General features: G+C 31.9%; 2 protein-coding genes across 5 annotated transcripts in view; both read left to right on the top strand.

Annotated features, from left to right (window-relative positions):
- Positions 1-1,662, top strand: LOC123689750. Its single transcript, XM_045631170.1, has 5 exons — positions 1-93; positions 401-658; positions 769-855; positions 1,154-1,237; positions 1,384-1,662. Exons 1-5 carry the CDS (start codon positions 1-3, stop codon positions 1,660-1,662), a joined length of 801 nt encoding a protein of 266 aa, XP_045487126.1.
- A 1,306-nt stretch (positions 1,663-2,968) lies between these two features.
- LOC110993011 overlaps positions 2,969-19,539 on the top strand; it is a 31,135-nt gene continuing 14,564 nt past the window's right edge. For 2 of the 4 annotated variants that reach the window (XM_022259062.2, XM_022259061.2), the window contains exons 1-9: positions 2,969-3,619; positions 3,881-4,053; positions 4,508-4,603; positions 7,591-7,682; positions 9,630-9,739; positions 12,356-12,539; positions 13,670-13,747; positions 15,004-15,161; positions 15,490-15,612. In XM_022259062.2, coding sequence (XP_022114754.1) covers positions 3,452-3,619; positions 3,881-4,053; positions 4,508-4,603; positions 7,591-7,682; positions 9,630-9,739; positions 12,356-12,539; positions 13,670-13,747; positions 15,004-15,161; positions 15,490-15,612 — 1,182 coding nt within the window. In that variant the 5' untranslated portion in view covers positions 2,969-3,451. Of the gene's footprint in view, positions 3,620-3,880; positions 4,054-4,507; positions 4,604-7,590; positions 7,683-9,629; positions 9,740-12,355; positions 12,540-13,669; positions 13,748-15,003; positions 15,162-15,489; positions 15,613-16,959; positions 17,167-19,539 lie in introns of all 4 variants that reach the window. The other 2 variants (XM_022259059.2, XM_022259060.2) reach the window with 2 other exon arrangements.

Here is a 19,539-nt window from a genome sequence, read left to right as displayed (position 1 = left end):
ATGGCTCCAAACGCCGGGCCGCTCCGTAGTGTTCAATGTCAACGCACGGCGAACGTGTCTCGCGAAAAAAAAATTATTATGACGATTTGTGCAGTTAAATTGTGTCACAACACATCTGAAAAACAAAAGAAATGTGATAACATCACTTTTCACAAGTAAGCTTTCAGTATTTCATAGTATCTTGTAGTTAATTAAGTCAAAATAGAACAAAACAGAAAAGTTTTAATTCAATGCACAGTGTTGCCCGATTGTTAAAATATTTTCCCATTTTAACTGACTTCATTGCTCCGACAAATTAATTTTAAAACAGTTGCTACTGTTACTTACTGTTGTTGTTGTTTAATGTAGGTGTTTGTGTGATTTAGCGATATCGTATACCTGAAATTGTATTACTTGAAAGTTGAGAAGTAAACGAACTTTATTTCCACACTTGTTAAAATTACAACTTATAGGAGTATTGCGTGTTGTTGTTCAAAGGATTCCCATCGACCCTGTTATTGCTGACAAGTGGGTGAAAAATATAAGGCTTAGTCGTGGAGAAGTATATTGGAAGCCAACCAAAAATACACGAATATGTTCAAAACATTTTAAGAATGAAGATAAGTACATAACACAGGGTGGATCGTGTAGGTTGCGTCGAAATGCTGTCCCTGTTAAGGTATAATTATCAAAGCATTATTTAGTACTTATTATGTGTATTTTGGGATTTTGTGACACAATGTTGATAAAAATAAATGAAGCAAATGATAATAAAATTACTTTTTTCAGGATTTACATATTTCATGCACAGGCACAGATGATCAATTGGATGAAGAAGATAATGTGGATGAGATTTCACCTGTTCATGGGCTATCGGTGAGTGTAATGGTTAATATAAACAACTTGACTGTCAAATGAGTCACATGTGACTCTTAGGAAAATAAATGTTTTTCCCCACGCCCATTAGCCACGCCAATTTTTGAGTCATAAAATAAAATATAAACAACTATTTTTATGAAATATATTTATTTAATACAGTGCTAGTGTGAATGCTATTTTACCTTACAGAAACGAAAAAGACGTTTGGTAGTTTTTTAGACAGTGAAGTTGTTAATAACTATTTAATTTTAGTAAACTGTCTATGTAGTAAACTTACTTACCTGACTTTTTTTAGGGTTTAAATGCTGCTGAAGACAAAACGGAAGGTGTTCGTGGAGCTTCAAATAGAAATTTAGTTACTGAAAGTTCATCGCAGCCTGTAAGTAATCGTTAATAATTCCAATCAAAAGTGTTGAATTTGGGTATTTAAAATTTAACTGTAGATTTTTAAATTGGTCATTTCCTTGTTGCACCCAGAATTTGTAAATATTGTGGCATGAACTTATAAGAACTTTTATTTTACAGAGTACGTCACGCGGGAATGTGAGGCGCCCATCAGACGACGAATTCGACTATATATTCGACACTCCTCGTAAGGCCCTCCTTCGAAAAAAGTTAAAGAAAAGCACATTACTTAATCTCAAACATAGAAAAGTTATAAAAACTTTAAAACAAAAGACCCGGCGTCTCCAAAAGAGGAATAAATCGCTCAAAGGAATTTTAAGTGAACTACAAAAAAAGAGATTCATTAGTCGTAGGCTACATTGCAGGGAATGTTGCGAGATACTTAATGAAAAAAATTAAGTGTAATTTTTGTATCGATAGCATGCTCACAAAAGAAAAATTGTGGTTTCACAAATTGGTCACTCTAAGGGACAACGGCGGTTTAATTTATGTATCAGAAGCTGTTTACTTAATCTGCGGCATAGCCGAAAATTATTTCCGGAAGTATATGGCGGAGACAAATAATTTAGATAAAACATCAGAGACAAAACTTGCTTTGACAATTATGGAAAAACTTGTTGGTAGGTCTGTTTTCCCTGATGCAGAGGAACATGTAAATGAGAAAAATCATGTTAACAATTTGTCAAGGCTCATTATTGAAAGATATTTGCGCATTCGTCTTTTTTACGAGTCGAAAAAAGACAATGTAATGAAAACAGCACTATCAAAGCGGCAATTACTCAGGAAACAAATACAGTTCACAGGTTTCTAAACTGATTATTTTTTTAATAATTATTTTTTTCTTTTTCTTAATATGAAGACTATTCGATTAGAAATAATTGTTGATTTGATTGGTTTACTTTAGTTACACAGTATACAAATTCATAATTGTATACAATAATTAAAATATATATATTTTTACGTGTTGTTGTTTTCTTTAATTCGTTTCTTAAAAATAAACATTCCCGTATTATAACAATATTACACATCCACACTTTACCACACATAGCTATTTATGCATTATTGCCAAAAACAAATGGTTATCAGTGGCCGAATCATTACCCCACTTTCGGGAAAACTGGACCTTCACTGGCAACATTACACAAGTGTATGTGTGCGTGTCGCCGAGCGTAAGCACGTAATCGGCCCGCCTGTGTGAACCGGTTTAGTGCGTCACTTTTGACAGAGCGCTTGTATGAAGACTATCTTTCTATGTCTAATTATTCTAAGTTCTAAAAGCTAATAATGCTGTAAACGGCGAAACTTTATACTCTTTGTATTGTTATAAATTATTTTTTTCATGCTTATTGATTTTATTGTTAGGTTCCTACCGAATTGCTGCAATGAAAAACTCTCCCACTGCACAGTATCATACATCTCACTTATTATTTTTAATTATCATTGACCTTTTTATTTAGCACTGTAGTATATTTGTACATATTATTATTTATTACCGTCAGCAACGTAGTGCTTTTTTTTTTTAATTTTATGACCTGGTAACCTAGACCTTTGAGTCATCAACGTAGTGCTCACTGCTCACATCTATGGTTAAAATTGTCTAGGGTATAGATAATATTTTATAGATCTGTGGTAAACGAGTTGAGAAATGAAGATACACAGAGTAGTATAAACAATAAGTTTACTACTTCGAAAGTAGTTTCGTGTGTGTCCTAATCTGTGGGTGTGTTTTATAGAGGGAAGAGTGTTGACCGGTTGAACGTCTATATGGTGACTGGTGAATTAAATTGCGAGGTCTGAACTCTGAGGACGGAGGAGTAGTGATTTGGTCCGGATTGTGAAGGTGGTGCACAAACGATATCCATAGGTACTGCAAAACTTCGACGTGACCTACCTGCTCCGTCCATATTTCGGGCTTAGGTTTATGGTTCGACAACGGGACCGAAATTAAACCTGAAGTATTTTGTAACTCTTACTTTCTTAGTATTTTAATCTTGTATTTTTTTGCAAAAATAGTAACATTTTAAACAAGGAAATAGAAACAAAATATATTTAAAAAAAATCCAATCAAACTCAAACTTTTATTTCAAACAAAACATTGTAGTATGTTCGATTTATATAAAACGTTGTCTCGGCACTTAGCTAGTGCCTAATTTCGGCTAGAATCCAGTTGTGATTGAAACAATTTAAAATGAGTAATTGGGCGAGAAGGATGCATAGGCGAGCTGCTACGCTCAGTAATGTAGTAACGTCTTGTGGCCATCCCAATTCTTTGCCCTATCCAAGGAGATTAGAAAAAGTTAAGTTTGGTGCCCCTCTCCATGAGGTTTGCAAAGAAGACATTCCTGGACCTTTACTTGTAAGTACTTTAACCAGATATTATATAAAATGTTCTATGATATAGTATTCTTGAATACTAACAATTCCTAACACTTTGTTATACTGTTGGTTTGACTTCCCTTTTCTCTTTTATTATTAAATGATGTTTGCTTTTAAAGACAAAGTTATATGAACATTATCTTATCAAAGTTTAAAATCAGTCAAGCTTGGTAGTTGCTATATATTTGATTGTTGGCTTATAAATCAATAGTTGAAAACCTTATAACTAAAGTAATTTTAGGTCCTAATTCTAAAATTAAATAAGGAAGCACCTCTTCGCCGAGATGTATTTCGTGCTCCTGGTCACCAGGGAGCTATGAAGAAGCTTATTCATTTTTTACAAACTGGACGACTAGTGAATGTTGATAACTACTCAGTATACACTATAGCTAGTGTCCTGAAGAAGTTTCTCAGGTAAATAAAATATAACCATATTTAATATCTATTCAAATTTTTATAACCATATTTACTGATAATGTTCTTTATATGCAAGTAAGTGTTAACACTATGCTTTTCTACAAATTATATGATGCAGTAAAACATTTTAAAGATAATTATAACATATCTTTGTATTTAAAATATATAAATTACCATAATAAGTATAAATGTTGGTTATAGGTTCCATAGTAATTAGAAAAGTTATTTTATAACTACAGAAGTTATAAAAGCACAGTCAACAATCAGAGTATTCATTTTAAAATAATATAAAAACCATTGCTTGATACCTTGTTCATTTAAATACACTTAAAAGTTATTTGATGTTGTCTCCATCACTCTTGTGATGCTTTGCACTAAGTGATTAGAGGTTTCTGAAAAAACCATGAGATATAGCAAGGTAATAGTTGATTTATGGAAAAAAATCTCTTAGGAAAATACCTGGTGGAGTGTTTGGACGAGAAGGTGAAATGCAGCTGTTTGCAGCTGTTGAGTTGCCCCAAGAACAACAGGTTGATGCTATACGAAGGTATTATTTTTTAAATCTATATTACAATTGGTGTCTAAAGACAAACAACATTTTATGATACACTTGCACTTATTGTTCAAAGCAGTGTAATCATTATCATCTTATATCCCTGCAGGATTGGTTTTTTTTCCGGATGTCCGCAGTTAAAACTAGATTTGTCTGAGATTAAAACCGATAAAGGCATGTTGCGCTACTGTATAGTACTACTATTAAAGGGAATTTGTCCCAATCGATAAGCTAACATCCTGGGGTGGTCCCGTATTATCTTATTTAATAGAAGAATACCTGACGAGACACGTTAATAATAATAGATGCGCCGCGATCGTCATAGCGACCAAACATGAATGGTTCCCTTTAAGGAAGCTATATAATTTTCGCTTGATTAGTCAATGGTTTCATTGTTACCCACAATGGTAGGTGGAACGTCACTTCCACATAGCGAACAATACTTTTGATCGCATGCGATCGCATTTTGTTGCCATGTAATTTAATGTCAGATACGAATTTTGTCACGTTACTTCAGCTAACAAAGTCGAAAGTGCACGTCAATAAATATATGTAAACTTTCTTTTGAGACACCGTCATTGGGCAATATTCACACACATATTTTTTTCTGTATTTCATTTTTTTTGTGTAAAGGGGGGAATGATGTAGAGACATATTGTACTTGTGTGTAGTAGTCATAACCGTTTGCTTTCTTTGTAATATTTTTCATGCTCATTAGTCTAGAATCTAAATATATTTCTTTACTAAATTTTTATTAACATTAATACAAAAGTAGGACTAACATTGACTTCATACTTCCTATAAAGTTCTTACAATATTCTTAAATATTCTGTCGAGAGTTTAATCTCAATTATCTCTTTACAAAATAATAATTTTTAGTACAATAATATTTTACTATATATAAAAAAAAAATGCCTATTACTGTATTGTCTTTAATTTTTGCGATATGAGTTATGACCATATACAAAAGAAATACATAATTTATATACTCAATTTAAACCTGTACAGCTATAGTTTAAAATGTAATATATACGTCTCAAATACATTTTTTCAAATATAGTTGGTAAAATCTTTTTCTTTGTGTGGTATGTTATTGTTCTGTGTGTTTCTAAAATGTTAAACTAAAAAGGAGTAGTTCCGTATTAGAAAAATCATTTAATTTCATGTCTGCATTATGAATTGTTCAATGCACTCTCTTATCGCGATAAGATCGGCCATTGTCTTATCTGTATAAAGAACCAATAAGTTGTACGTATGTGTAATACTACTTTGTTTTAGGCATAATATGTATGTGTAAAATATTTAAAAATGTACGTATACATACTGATTTTTTTACATAAAATAGCCCTAGGCCATAGACCCATAAAGTCGTTGGAGTATGTCAGGCACAGAAGGCTGATCGGCTACTAAATGGATACAGAAATGTAACCGATCTAACGAAAGAGAACCGCAAATTGACATTGAGGAATTAAAGAAAATTAACATATTTGAATTAATTAGAATGCTTCCGCGAACACCAGACGTAATGTTACTATTTCCTATTGTAATGACAAATTAGTTTTAATTTCTCCAGTATGCGGCTTAACAACACTGCTTGTAATTTGTAAACTTATATTTCGGAACGGCACCATTCCTTTAGGAAAGATGGCACCAATTTCTTGCCTTCTTGCATTCTTGTATTGTTCTTTTCGCTCTCTAAAAAAATTTGAAATTCGAAATAGATTTATTTTCGCTATGTTAAACTTGCGTTAAAACGTAATAAGCCGAGATGTGCAGGCGCAGTATTAAAATTGTAGGCATTCAATAACAGGAACCGGTCGAAACGGCACATCGAACCTGCTGTACTGAGTTAGGTTCGTACCTAAATACCTTAAGTCAGAGAAATAATCATCTTTAAATTGTTAAATTAAGTTCAAATGCGCCAATGAAACCAATTTTGGGTCTGAATTTAAGATTCCTTTAATAAATAACCGATTCCAATATTTAAACACAAAAAATTCTGAGATTATAAATATTTTTTTATTATTAGTCTAAATATGACTTAATCGATTTACAGCAGTAATTTAAGGATAATTAATTGTTTTTCTTGTAGGTCACAAACGATTTATGAAAAACCGTCATGCAAACTGAGATTTTAGACTGATGAGAGTTAATGTATGAATGCGTTGATTAGGTTTCTTTTTATACAAGGGGCTACGAGCCTAATTTTGTATATTACTTATAATTGTAATTTCCGATAGAACATTTCGAAAAGGTAATAAAATATCACAAAAAGTATTAGAACAATTTTTTTTTGCTTATGTTAATGTCTAAAATGGCGCAAATATTTTATTAAAACATACCTTATGTTATTAATCCGTAACATCGCGTAATCATCATCGTAACAATAGAGGTCATTCACCTCGTATTCATTTTCCTCTATAATTAGGTCATTAAGATAATAACGTTCAGGGAAATAGGTGTATTTAAATTTCGAATCATGCAAAGGAAGTGAATGAAAAGGGAAGTGGATGATCGGAAAATTGTCAATTGTCAAATATAAATAAAGGGCTAATCTTTAGCGAATCTTTAGCGGCTCAGGCTAGATATTCTTTTTATTTGAATTGTTTCATTCGAGAATTAAATGTATTAGTATTGATTAGTTTATATGACGTTTACGATTATGATATCGACACCTCAATGGAGAAATTGGTTACATACAAAATTTCTTTACAGTACTACAGGTTTTGGTCGACTGTAAACGTAAATGTAACACGATTTCTCGTACTCTGCGAAAACTATTAAACGTCAGAGTATAGTCATCAAATTATTTTGTGATGCTGCAATCCTCTTCAATAACCTTTAATTCACAGTCACTTCAGATTTTGTAGCTTCTACCACTAACGACTTCGCAATACATGTTTAACTGATTCTTAAGTGTTAAATATATGAATGTTTCTCATTTAAAACAGGGATTTTTTAAAAATAATATTTGTTAACAGGTTACTTATGTCGCTGCCAGTCTGCACGCAACGGCTTCTTGTTCTTCTGTTCGGCACATTTCGCGTGATGGCCTCAAATGCTGATAAAGCTGGTATGAATTTTGACGTTACTATACCATTGATAATTAATGTGTTAATAAAAAAAAGCTCAGAGGAAGCGACTATTTACTTTGTCTATGAATATAGTGGACAGCCACGGGCCATAAAGCATATTCATACGTGTTTTGTATCAATATTTTTTTACAGGGTTGACTAGCTTTTCCATCGCTTTTGTTTTTACTTGATACGTAAAAAAGTTATACTTGATTACATTTGGAATGTTATGTGTTATTCTAGTTTAAAATATAGTTTATATTTTATTAATAAAAAGTAGCATCTGGTGTCAGTAGTAGTCATAAGTGTGGGCATGATTTTGTAAGACTAAGATTCATCCGTCGATGACCTTACGTTTCTCAGAGCAAAAATTGGAACAATGAAACCGAAAATAATTAGTGGTAATTTCGCCAATTACATGCGCGTGGGCAGTGTCGATGTGATGCAACCGGTGCCGTCTTAATTTTGGAATTACAGGGTTTTTTATTATTACGATAAATGAAACATTGGACATATTTTTTTTAACAAAAGAAAATAAATTGTTATACCTACTGACGACTAAAAACGACATATTGCTTAACTTTTAATTATACATAGATAAATCTTTCGATATAATTATCTAAATATTATTTCAGCGCGATATAACGCGCCATTGTTATTGCAATTCTATCTTTATCTTATATTAAGATATTCATTTCAAACCTAAAGGTTGGTTTTTAAGTTCGTTTCAAGGTGCGCGAACTTACCCCGCAAATTTTGAAAGCGGTTTTAGTAGACAGATTTTTTTTTCAAAAAGACGGTAAATTTAAACATATATTCCGTCATATTATTAGATTTATGTTGTACATAATTGGATTCTGTATCCGTCTTAAGGAAATAATGTAGTTTTAATTTCCCTTACATGTTATTCCATATAAATGTCTATATTGGTTGTAGCACGTTTATGACTTCCGTTTACGCCTCGTTGTGTCATAATTGACCTATTTAGGATCATGAGACCTTATATTGTTAAGATGGTTAGGTTTGAGATATTACATTTATTTAGGATATGTATTTAAAAATATCCTATAATACTATTACAATATAATATAACTAAATATAAGATATATTTCTATTCAGAAATTCTAAAATATGAACTACCTACATCTGTAATGTTACAATAACATTCCGGTCTCTTTATTTAAGCGTTATTATCTGGCAATATGTATAATGTTTTATGTATAGCGCGAAACATTTATGTGTTCTTTGCACGGGAAACCTGTCTCGATATCCTGAAGGATCTGACATTTCCGTTTGGTATTATAATTTTTTTAAATAGGTTGGTAGCCATAAATATACTGGTGTGCTTTTGACAGAATATATATATATGAATTCAGGATTGTTGTCTGTGGAATATTATTTACTATAGATATATGTACTTATAACTCTAACATTTATACCTACAATCCCTAAATAATAGTTTAATATGATTTTCTTGAATGTACATGATTTTAATATGTAACGTACCAACCTTGCTACAAATATTCATCCGTACGTTACGTTCACTTTGTTCCGCCGTTAATAAATTAACGTTTTTATCTATGCATGTTCAATTGAGTGTAAATCGTTATTATGGTGGTTCCCGTTGTGTGGGTACTTCCGTTCTATAGTTTATGGCGTATCTATAGGTTGTGTATCCTAATTCTAACTAATAATTATTGTGAATGTGAGTTGGATCTGTTTTATATTATTATTTTTTCGTACAGTAAAATTCAAAATCATTTATTCATATAGGTAACATAATGTATACTTATGACCAATATAAATCAATACATCGTCAGGAAACGGGCATATCATAGACCCAAAGATTATTGACATGTGTCAGGCACAGAATAGACATTTAGGTGTAAAAATACCAATAAGGAATTGTTATTTAAAATTATTTTTAAACCGTAAAATTGTTACAGGTACGGGAATGACGTCAGAGGCTCTCGGGGTATCCGTGGCGCCATCTTTCTTCCATTCTTGCGTGTCAGATGGCAAGACTGCGACAATGGAGGATGTGCAACGGTTCAAGGTCAGCATCATTGTTCAATTAAATGCTTTGTGTAGGGGAATGTAATTCTAATAAGAGGGGCGTGTATAGTGGGGCACATATATATTTTATTTCATTTATTAAAATAATTTTTATATAGATTTTCTTTATACTAAGAAATTATTCTAGTATCAAATTGTTTATTTTTAGAGTAAATAAATTGTAGTTGGACAAATAATGATGGCTAATTGTAAGTTTAATAATCAATTTTTAGTTTCATTAATTATTTTATAAATACTCAATTGTAATTGGAGTTCGAAACTATTTTGCGAAGTGTTTCATAGAGAAACATCTTATAGCACTTACAAAATATCGCTTCTAGCACAAAGCCTAAAGCCGAAGCCACATTTAATTACGTGCTATGTATAATTAAAGATGATGTAATAATGAAATATTTCAACGAATCTTTAATCTTACAACGTAATTTCATAGTAAAACGTGAGTAAGGTCATTTAGTAATCGCTTATCAAGATTAGACTTATCGGCTAACAATGCACAGTAAAACTACTGTTCCGATAATTTGAATCCGAGACAACGTATGATAAAAAGGATTATAAATGTATTAAGCTTGTGTTTGTACAATGGTACATGCTTTCGTGACTTTGTCTGTTTGATAAACAATCGTAGAACACATTTCTTGCACCTCTTTTTATAAGGTATCTGTGCCTACTAAATCAATATATTTTTCAATTGTTTTCCCTGGAACGAACTCAGGTCCTTCGGTTTATACAGCATAAGTCCAAATTACAATTTTATTCGGTCTTTTGTGACTTACTAATGACGAATGATGAATTTAGTCCATCTATTTTACTTAAGTTATCGGCGTTCTATTTCCATAACCAACAAGAATCATAGAATATTGTATAGTATATAATATATACAATAGAATATTCTACTGCTAGCAATTACAACTCGTTGGACATAGAAACCCAGTGTCAAACCTAAGAAGACCCGTTAAAACAGAAATAAGTACGTAATACAAATCGTATTTAATTATTACATTGAATACATATTAAATGTACTTCTAGAATAGTATTCCACTATAACGTTCCTGGTGTAATTATTGTTAAGTGCTTGGTGTAAATAGCTTTAACAACACTCAATTGTTTATACATGCAACCAAAGGCTGAAGTGTGTGTAAGTACTTTATTACCGTAGTAGATTTCAATAGACTATGCAATGAAACTGGCGATGAACAGGTTATATTAAAATTAAGTTATTATTTGGCAAGTGGCCGCTCATACCACGTATTTTTAATTATTATTATTGTACCACGCCCTGCTTTTAAATGTCTTGCAAGGATCTTCTTTTATTGCATAAGGCCATATCACATACCTATTGAAAAGGTATAAATTAGGCTAAATCCTACAGCCCATGCTAAAAAACATTAGATGACAATTCCTAAAAAGCAGAAAATTTTATCGCTATTAAAAGTTTTTCAAAAAAAAAATATGAAGGTATGCTTATAAGATTCAACCGTTTTATCATGCTTCACAAAACATCTTATAAAACTGAATTTCTATACTATCTGTAGTAATTAAAAAAAAAATTAAAGTAATTTTAAATCATAGTAAACGTTCTGACGTTTACTATGAATTAAAATTTTCAGTGATTATAAAATGTTTATTGAAACAAGCGTCTGTATAGCGAGAAAAGCTGTCACTAATATAGCACATAGGATTTGATATTAAAAAGACGTTAGAACACATCTATTAGTTGATTAGTTTCGGAGTAATCTAATGTATGCATCTTCCATACATAGTTAACTACTCGAATAATATTCCAACCCACTGCGTTTTTTTTTGTTATGTCCGACCGCTGTTAAAGTTTTTCATAATATTCTTACCCTATTACGTTTATTATTCGATCGTATTGTTCGTGCTAATGGTCTTTTACGCAATTTGCCATGTTGATTCAGTGTCAAATATCCCATTGTCATAGACGTGAGGACCAAACACGTGTGGAATTTCAACTTCATACAAGATAAGGACTTAATTCTCAAATTCTTGCTTACATCCTGCTTTCAATTATGACTCACAGTGTCTATTTGCTTTCATTGTGTATATAATTTCAATGTTAAGTCATAAAAAGATAGCTGAAATGCTTGCTTTTTTCTTGCTATGTGTAAAAAGCAATAATTGTACCACACAGTTATTAACTTGCCAACAAATTTTTTTATTATTATATTATTATTAATTTAATTAATCTAATTTTGTAAAAAATTGTTCGACAGGGTTAAACCCATATTTAGTCTTTAAACGACTGTCCAATAGTCACAAACGTTATTTATGCCCCGAGTTAAATTGGTGTACATATATGAATTTAACGTTAGTTCTCTAATCTGTGTCCATATCACAGAACGTCATCAGTCTTAGATTTTTCTTATAGTACCTACTGCAATGTATAGAAAATGTGACCTAGTAACATTTCTGCTACCAATCGCGAATGAAAGTATTATCCTTTTTCCTAAAGGTACATTAGAGGATTCCCCTATGTTAAAAAGGATTTGGATTTGCTATACGGGATTCTTAATTGATTCGCTGAAATGTATCTGAAAAAAGCCTATCCAGTATCAAACATGTTTGTTTTAAACCGTAGGTGGCGACACGAATAATGCGACAACTAATCGAACAGTTTAGTGCCGGCGATCTTTTCGGGCGAGATAACTATGAATACTATGCCCGGGTTACTGGGAGAGTGTTGCGCGTTAAAGATGAATGGATTTGCTCGTTTCGCGACCCGCCCCCACCCAGACATCACCGAGATCAGGAGGCTTATGCAAGTAAGAGACACTAAAATCTATGCTAATATGATAGACGACTTTTGTTAAAGCAAACTGTTCAACCGAATGCGCTAATGACAGCAACTGCTGGTTCAACATGAAGTCATTGTCGGTTTGGTAATCTATTTATCGAGGATGGCCATGGAAGTTTATAAGAGAAACATATTTTACATAAATGTAGGAATACTTAAACTTTATTTACTTTCTTTTTTAAAGATATAAATGTAATCATCGAGAAAACGAAACAGTATTTAACAATTCTTGCGGGTTTTTTTTTCAATAATAGAGATTGGTTAGAAAACCAAATGATTTCCTAATGCGAAAGATTATGAATAATGATAATCTAAATATAATCTTAATTCACACAATTGCAACATCAAAAGGCAGTTAACATTACAGTAAACTGGTTTTATAAAACATTGCGAAAAATTCTCACGGCTTAGTTGATATTTACGTGCAAAACATCGACTTCCTATTAATGGTTTGTTCACCTCAGAATTGACTGTCATTGGTTCCACTACTTAATTTGCTGAAACAATGGTTAAAAACAAGACTCGTTCGATACTCGAATTGATTATGTTAAATTTCATTAAGGTCATTTGAAAATTGCCTGCACAAAATATGAATGACTCTTCTCTCGAATCTATTTCTGTCTAATAGGATGATGATAAGAAGAATGAGAGCCCTAATAAGACTTGTTTAGAATTAATAAATATAATTAGACAATTGACTAGTCTGGTGAGAATTTAAACGAATGATATTTTAGTTTGATTTTCGTTCGTCATGGTTTGGTTGTGATTGGTTAAAAATAAGGATGATTTCGTATTTAAAAATAAGGTGTTTTATTAAGGTGCACATTTACACCACCCATAGCTATTGATGCCTTAATGTTCAGGTTATTATTAGATTTAACGTGGTTACACGAAGTACGAAGTATTTTAATACTGTGTCTACACACAGTATTAAAATACTTCGTAGTTTTGTTTCATTATAAAAATAATGTTTCATTTGTGCATGACTTTGTGCTATCCTTTGCTTAGAGCGTATAAAACGTTTTCCTGATGGTGTTTATGTTAATCGTGACCAATCCATCAATTATTATGTTATGATTATTTAATATAAAATTTTAGGACAGTTATCACTAGAGGCGGAAAAAACTTGGCTGCAATGTGAATGCGATCGTTGGGGCAACAAATACAACTTGGAAGGTAAATATTTTTATTTTTAACGTTATGGCTACAATGTAGGTAAGTTAAATTCTAAACAAATACTTCCGTAACTCGAATACATTACAGCAATCCCATTGACCACAACTGAATAAAAATGAATATCGAAATGATACACTATGTATACTTAAGACATATTCCATATTTTTATTAATGTATTCTATACCATACTGTCATATAGTTTGGGATAGTGTCATATTTGCACTGAATAGAATATTTTCCACAGGTCGAGTGAATGACACATGTTAAATTCATAACGTGCTCTATGTAAAAATTGTAATAAAGTATTTTGGTGAGTCTTCAAGTATTGTCTTAACAAAGGGTTAAGGTTGAGGGCAACACTGTAGGTAGTATCCATATCACATTCATTAGTACTAATATTCAGTATTCAGAGGGAGTATTTATATCAAATCGTGTCTTTTACATTCTTTAATTATTATGATTTCGATAATTATATCTAACAATATTACCTATATAAAATGCCTTTGCAACAAGTAAGTCCTAGAACTTCTACTAGATGGCGCTTAAAATAAAGTTACCAATAAGGTATTACAAAAAAAGTTATTAAAAAAAATACTCTAAAATAAATGTACTCGAAGTCTTACTACGAATGTTACAAGAGCTGATACAACATTAATTTGCTTCTTGTAAATTGCAAAATCTACTTAATAAACGCGATAAAAAAGCCGTTCGAGCAAGATTAGCTTATTGTATGGACTCAAGTGGCGTAAATATGAATTTAACAAAGATATTCTTCGAAGTATCAGAACGAGTAGAAACATATTGATTTTGAAATCTGGGAGTCATTATTCGCGCTAAGATTCGTTTCTGATTGCCGCTGCATTCTTTCTTTTTTTATATTTTGACAGACTGTATATATATATATATTTTGATGTACTCAGTAGTTGCTCATATATTAACACATTTTTGAATTTTTAATCATTGGTTCATATTGTTCAGATTTTAATTCAACATAACTAAAAAAATTTTGGCGATACTATATTGTGGCCTCAAAACATATAGTTTTTAATGACTTTCAAGAAATTATGTTTAGATATATTATAACAGGTATGACACATTCCTGTTATAATATATCTAAACATAGAATTCACCAAATACATACAGTACCTACCAGCGGTATATGATTTCATTCACGTTAGAACTAGTGTAATAATAAAGTTTAAAATACAACGGTTGACCCGCCGTTAAAATACATGATACATTTCTAATGATTACAGGTTTATCAAAGTCCGAAGAATGCCAATCGATGCCTGCGTTAATTGGCGTGGTCGGTACCGGTGGAGCGGGTACTCTGGGACTAGGAATAATTCCCGAACACAGTTTGTTGGATTCCTGCACTCGTCTATCCATATCACTTGAGGAAAGCGTGTTTAAGGTAACTGTATATGCACAAGTTATACAATATTTTGTTAGCTAAAAACGCTCAATGTTTTCGGTACATTGATATATTTGTTCATCGGTTTTAACTTCCGCGTCAAGATTATAAAGTTATCTGACAGACCGCTTCGCAGTTTTATTTACTAGGAATAAGATATTTTCTCTAAGATGTATTTAAGAAAATAGCCCTTAGTTCTGTAATGTCAGTAAAGCTGTTTAAGTTGTGAATATAATTTTTCTCGACTTGCCATGTTTCTTTAAATAGTTTGACCATTCTTATATTTGATTGGCAGACGAACCTTGAAGGATTTACTGTCAAATTTCAGGTGTCCGTCAGTTCATCATCTCAGTCGTCGTGTAGCAACTCTAGCCCGCACATGACATTAGAAGAACTTCGAGCCATAAACAAGTACGCTGAGAGCACTAAAAGTCTCTCCTACTTACCCCAGGTAAGATCAAAAAAACATATTGTGAAAGAAAATGTAGAAGTTTAACGTAATTTTTAATTATTATCAAGACAGCGAATTAACTTTGAACGTAACGTAGACGTCCACGTCTACGTATATCTCCAGGTACGAGTCAGATTTGTGTTCATGAAATAAATTCAATTGAAATGGATTTAAAAAAGTAATTTATCTATGATATTATATTTGTTATATAATTAAAATAATGGCATAAAAATACTAGATCTGAGATGAATTTTAATAAAACTGCTTCTATAGATGAATTGAAATCTGTATATTGTATTCATGTATAAATTCAGTGTGGGATATATTAACTCTATATTTAAATTCTAGCGCACACTGAGGGATATATTATTTTAAATGGTGACGTTGACTGTAGATACCCTGTAGATATCACAATGGATCTGTTTCACTATGTGTTGCCCCTACCAATCTTTTACAAAATGGCATAGTTTTATAAAAGATTGTTATTCTTCGCATGGCAATAACTGTCCGCATTATTAAGGCCCTATTGCTATTCATGCAGTTGTATTCAACCCGTTGAATTGCTCAGTGTAAACTTTAGTTCAGGGTTGACAAAAAAATTTCAGTCGCTTAATGATTTTTTTTTGTATCTTTTTCCTGCCGATTTGTATACTAACCGTGGGAAAGGATTAACAGGACTAACATTTCTGTGTTTAGCTAACAAATTAACGGTATAGTTCCTTTTCGATTGTAGTTTGATGGATGATTTTTGAACTCGAATGTGTTTAAGTTAGGTTAGAAGTATTTGACAGAATTTGATTTTACAGTTGCCAAGCGAGATTCGTTTTCAATTTTGTATGTATATCAGAAATATAACACATTAAGAAACTGTAACTATGGTGAAGGTTTATATTTCTGATTAAAATTGACAGTTCTTACTGCCAATACACAAATCTATTATCAGGCGCTATGTACACCGATCGATTAACTTATATAGGCTAAGCTATAAATAATTAAATATATTACTTCATGTTTGTAGTTTAATCGATCCATGTATACAGTATAAACTACGGAGCAGTATGCGGACAGTAAAATCCACAAGATAGAAATTCTTCTATTGTATTTTTCAATAATATCTTTTTTATTTATCGTATGCGTGCGTATGATAATTGGTTTTTATACTTCATCTATCGACAGTTAGTTGTTATATCCAGGTACTTTTTAATAATGTTATCTGTTAATCTGTATTCGATATAATTGCACAAAACGCTTATTGTGAGTGGTCAGACACGCAATAGTACATACAAAGTGCAGTCGCGTACCGCTCCGTAGCCTGAGCCGGCGGTGACGGGTGACGGGTGTTGTTAGGTCCACGAGCGGCAACGTGCGCGTATGCAAACCCGCTCGGAGTGGTTCCTGCAGCCCGCGGCATCGCTGGACGCCCGACCGCGCCCCGGTACGCCCCGCCCCGACAAACCCGAAACGCCCACTCCGACCTTCGGCCAATCAGAGAGCACCGCACTTTACGTGCTTGTCGCCTGTCTAGAGTTCTTATTTTGACGCCCTCGCGTAACGGTACTGTGCTAGTGTGTTTTGGTGCGGTGGACTAACATGGCTGAAGGCATTTCTACCTATTTTTATTTCTAATGAACACAATTGTTAACTGACCAGATTTAGAGTGGATCTCTCTCTCGCTCCAAAGTTGGCGCATGTATCAATCTATCTAATGACACCGGTTCTTTACCGATAACCATTTAAGAGATTTAGAAATAATATAAACAATCATTCCGTACAGTATATTATTTTAAAACGACATTTCAGTATATATTTCATATTTAACTAAAAAAAAAACTAATCGCAAAAAACACATCCAAACTTGAAATTTAATTATGAAAAAATGAGGTTATATAAAATAGTTGAAATGCCTTCATATTTTACTGACACAGTATTTACGCTAAGGGTGGTAGCTTTAGCTCTGTTTTTTTTGGTTCACATATGCATGTACCTAATTATCACGCTTTATGTCTAATGTCCTACAATTCTTTGTGCGCTCGCGCATGTAAACACTCTTCAAGGATTTTAACTAGGTCTCGTTTCTTCACATTGTATATTTTCTTTATGTCATTGTTTGTATGCCTTGGTTGTCTGTGTTTTGTTAAGGGTAAGTTTGACATTGTAGTTTTGTCATTAGGTTCTTTAGATCAGGCATGGTTAATGTATATTACAATGGAAGGGTCAGCGATTTGTTCGATTAAATAAATGTTACGGTAATTGTTGAGAATTAGTTGGCTAATGAATACTTTGTCTAAATTTAGAAATTAAAGTATACCACATTTGAATAATGCTTTAAAAATTAGCATTTTAATCGACCAAATTCTTTGCTTGCAGTATATGATTTAAGCTTTAAATCATATTATGCATAGTGTAACACTTTTTGCATTATTGCCTTACAACTCAGTAATATAATCCTAATACTAAGATTTGATTTGCATTATAGTGCATATAGACCAGTGCCGAAGCCTTCAAAAATAGTAAAAAACGAAAAAAAATTACAGTAGGATGAAACCCATTAGAAATGCAGGGGAATATGATCAAAATGAAAGGAAAAATAAATTACGGTCGATCCGAGTTCGGGAAGTGGGAGGGGGGTGACTTTTAAGGGGGAAAAATTGTCTATCTTGATTTCTGGCGAAACTACCAGTCCTATGGAAAAAAGTTAAATGGCAAAGTTGTAGGTCATAAAAAGATCTACAACTTTGGTATTTACAATTTTTTCACATAACCTCAAAATTTAGGTGAAAAATTCAAAAAACCAAGTTTTTAGTTTTTTATTTATATCTTTTTTAAAAAGTTTTTTTTTTCTACGAAATTTGGTGAAAACTTACCTTATTATGTCCCAAATATACTGTAATTTATTTGATTAAAAATATTTATTTTTTCGCCTCATTTTAACTTAATATCAAAAAAGCACCCTAATTTTCAATCGAAAATTCTGACGTCAAAATTTCAGCTTTTTTCAAAAAGTTTGGGGGCTTTTTGTTCGTTGAAATATCTACTTTCTGATGGTGTAAAAAAAATATACATTACTATAGGAAATATTATTAGAAAATGCAAAAAATTGAAAAAACCTCAAATTCGCAAATTTTCTTTTAATTATGTACAATTTTGAGGTATTTATTAAAATTTACACTTTAATTACTCAAAAAACGTAAGATTTCATGCTTCATTGATAAACGAAAAAATTGCAAATTAAAATATACTTCTATAATTAACAAACAAATAAGTTAATAAAGTTAATAAAGTTAATATTTAATAAGACATCTACAATATTTGAAAAAGTTGTAGAATCTTCTGTAAATATTATTTGTAGATGCCTATTTATTGCTGTTTTAAGATAATTTATATACTTGAGTGACCTTCGGTGAATTTTGAATTTTTCTTTGAATAAAGTAAATTTCTCACAAATCACTTAGAGTAACTCAGCCTGCAGGTGTATTTTTAAAAACGATGTTGTACACTACTCTGTATCTCGAATACTGGCTAACGGTTTTTACAGCTGCTACGAAATAGCAGGTATGTAGTAAGGCCCAGACCCTCCTAGGTCCAGCCCCACTTCTCAATGAAATAACTTACACTGGGCTAAAATTCACCGAAGGTCACTCAGGTATATAAATTATCTTAAAACAGCAATAAATAGGCATCTACAAATATTATTTACAGAAGATTCTACAACTTTTTCAAAATATTGTATATGTCTTATTAAATATTAACTTTATTAACTTATTTGTTTGTTAATTATAGAAGTATATTTTAATTTGCAATTTTTTCGTTTATCAATGAAGCATGAAATCTTACGTTTTCTGAGTAATTAAAGTGTAAATTTTAATAAATACCTCAAAATTGTACATAATTAAAAGAAAATTTGCGAATTTGAGGTTTTTTCAATTT

Source organism: Pieris rapae, chromosome 14, assembly GCF_905147795.1.
Source record: "Pieris rapae chromosome 14, ilPieRapa1.1, whole genome shotgun sequence".
NCBI lineage: Eukaryota > Metazoa > Arthropoda > Insecta > Lepidoptera > Pieridae > Pieris > Pieris rapae.
Note: the sequence above shows the minus strand (reverse complement) of the source record. Positions and strands in the feature narration are given on the sequence as shown.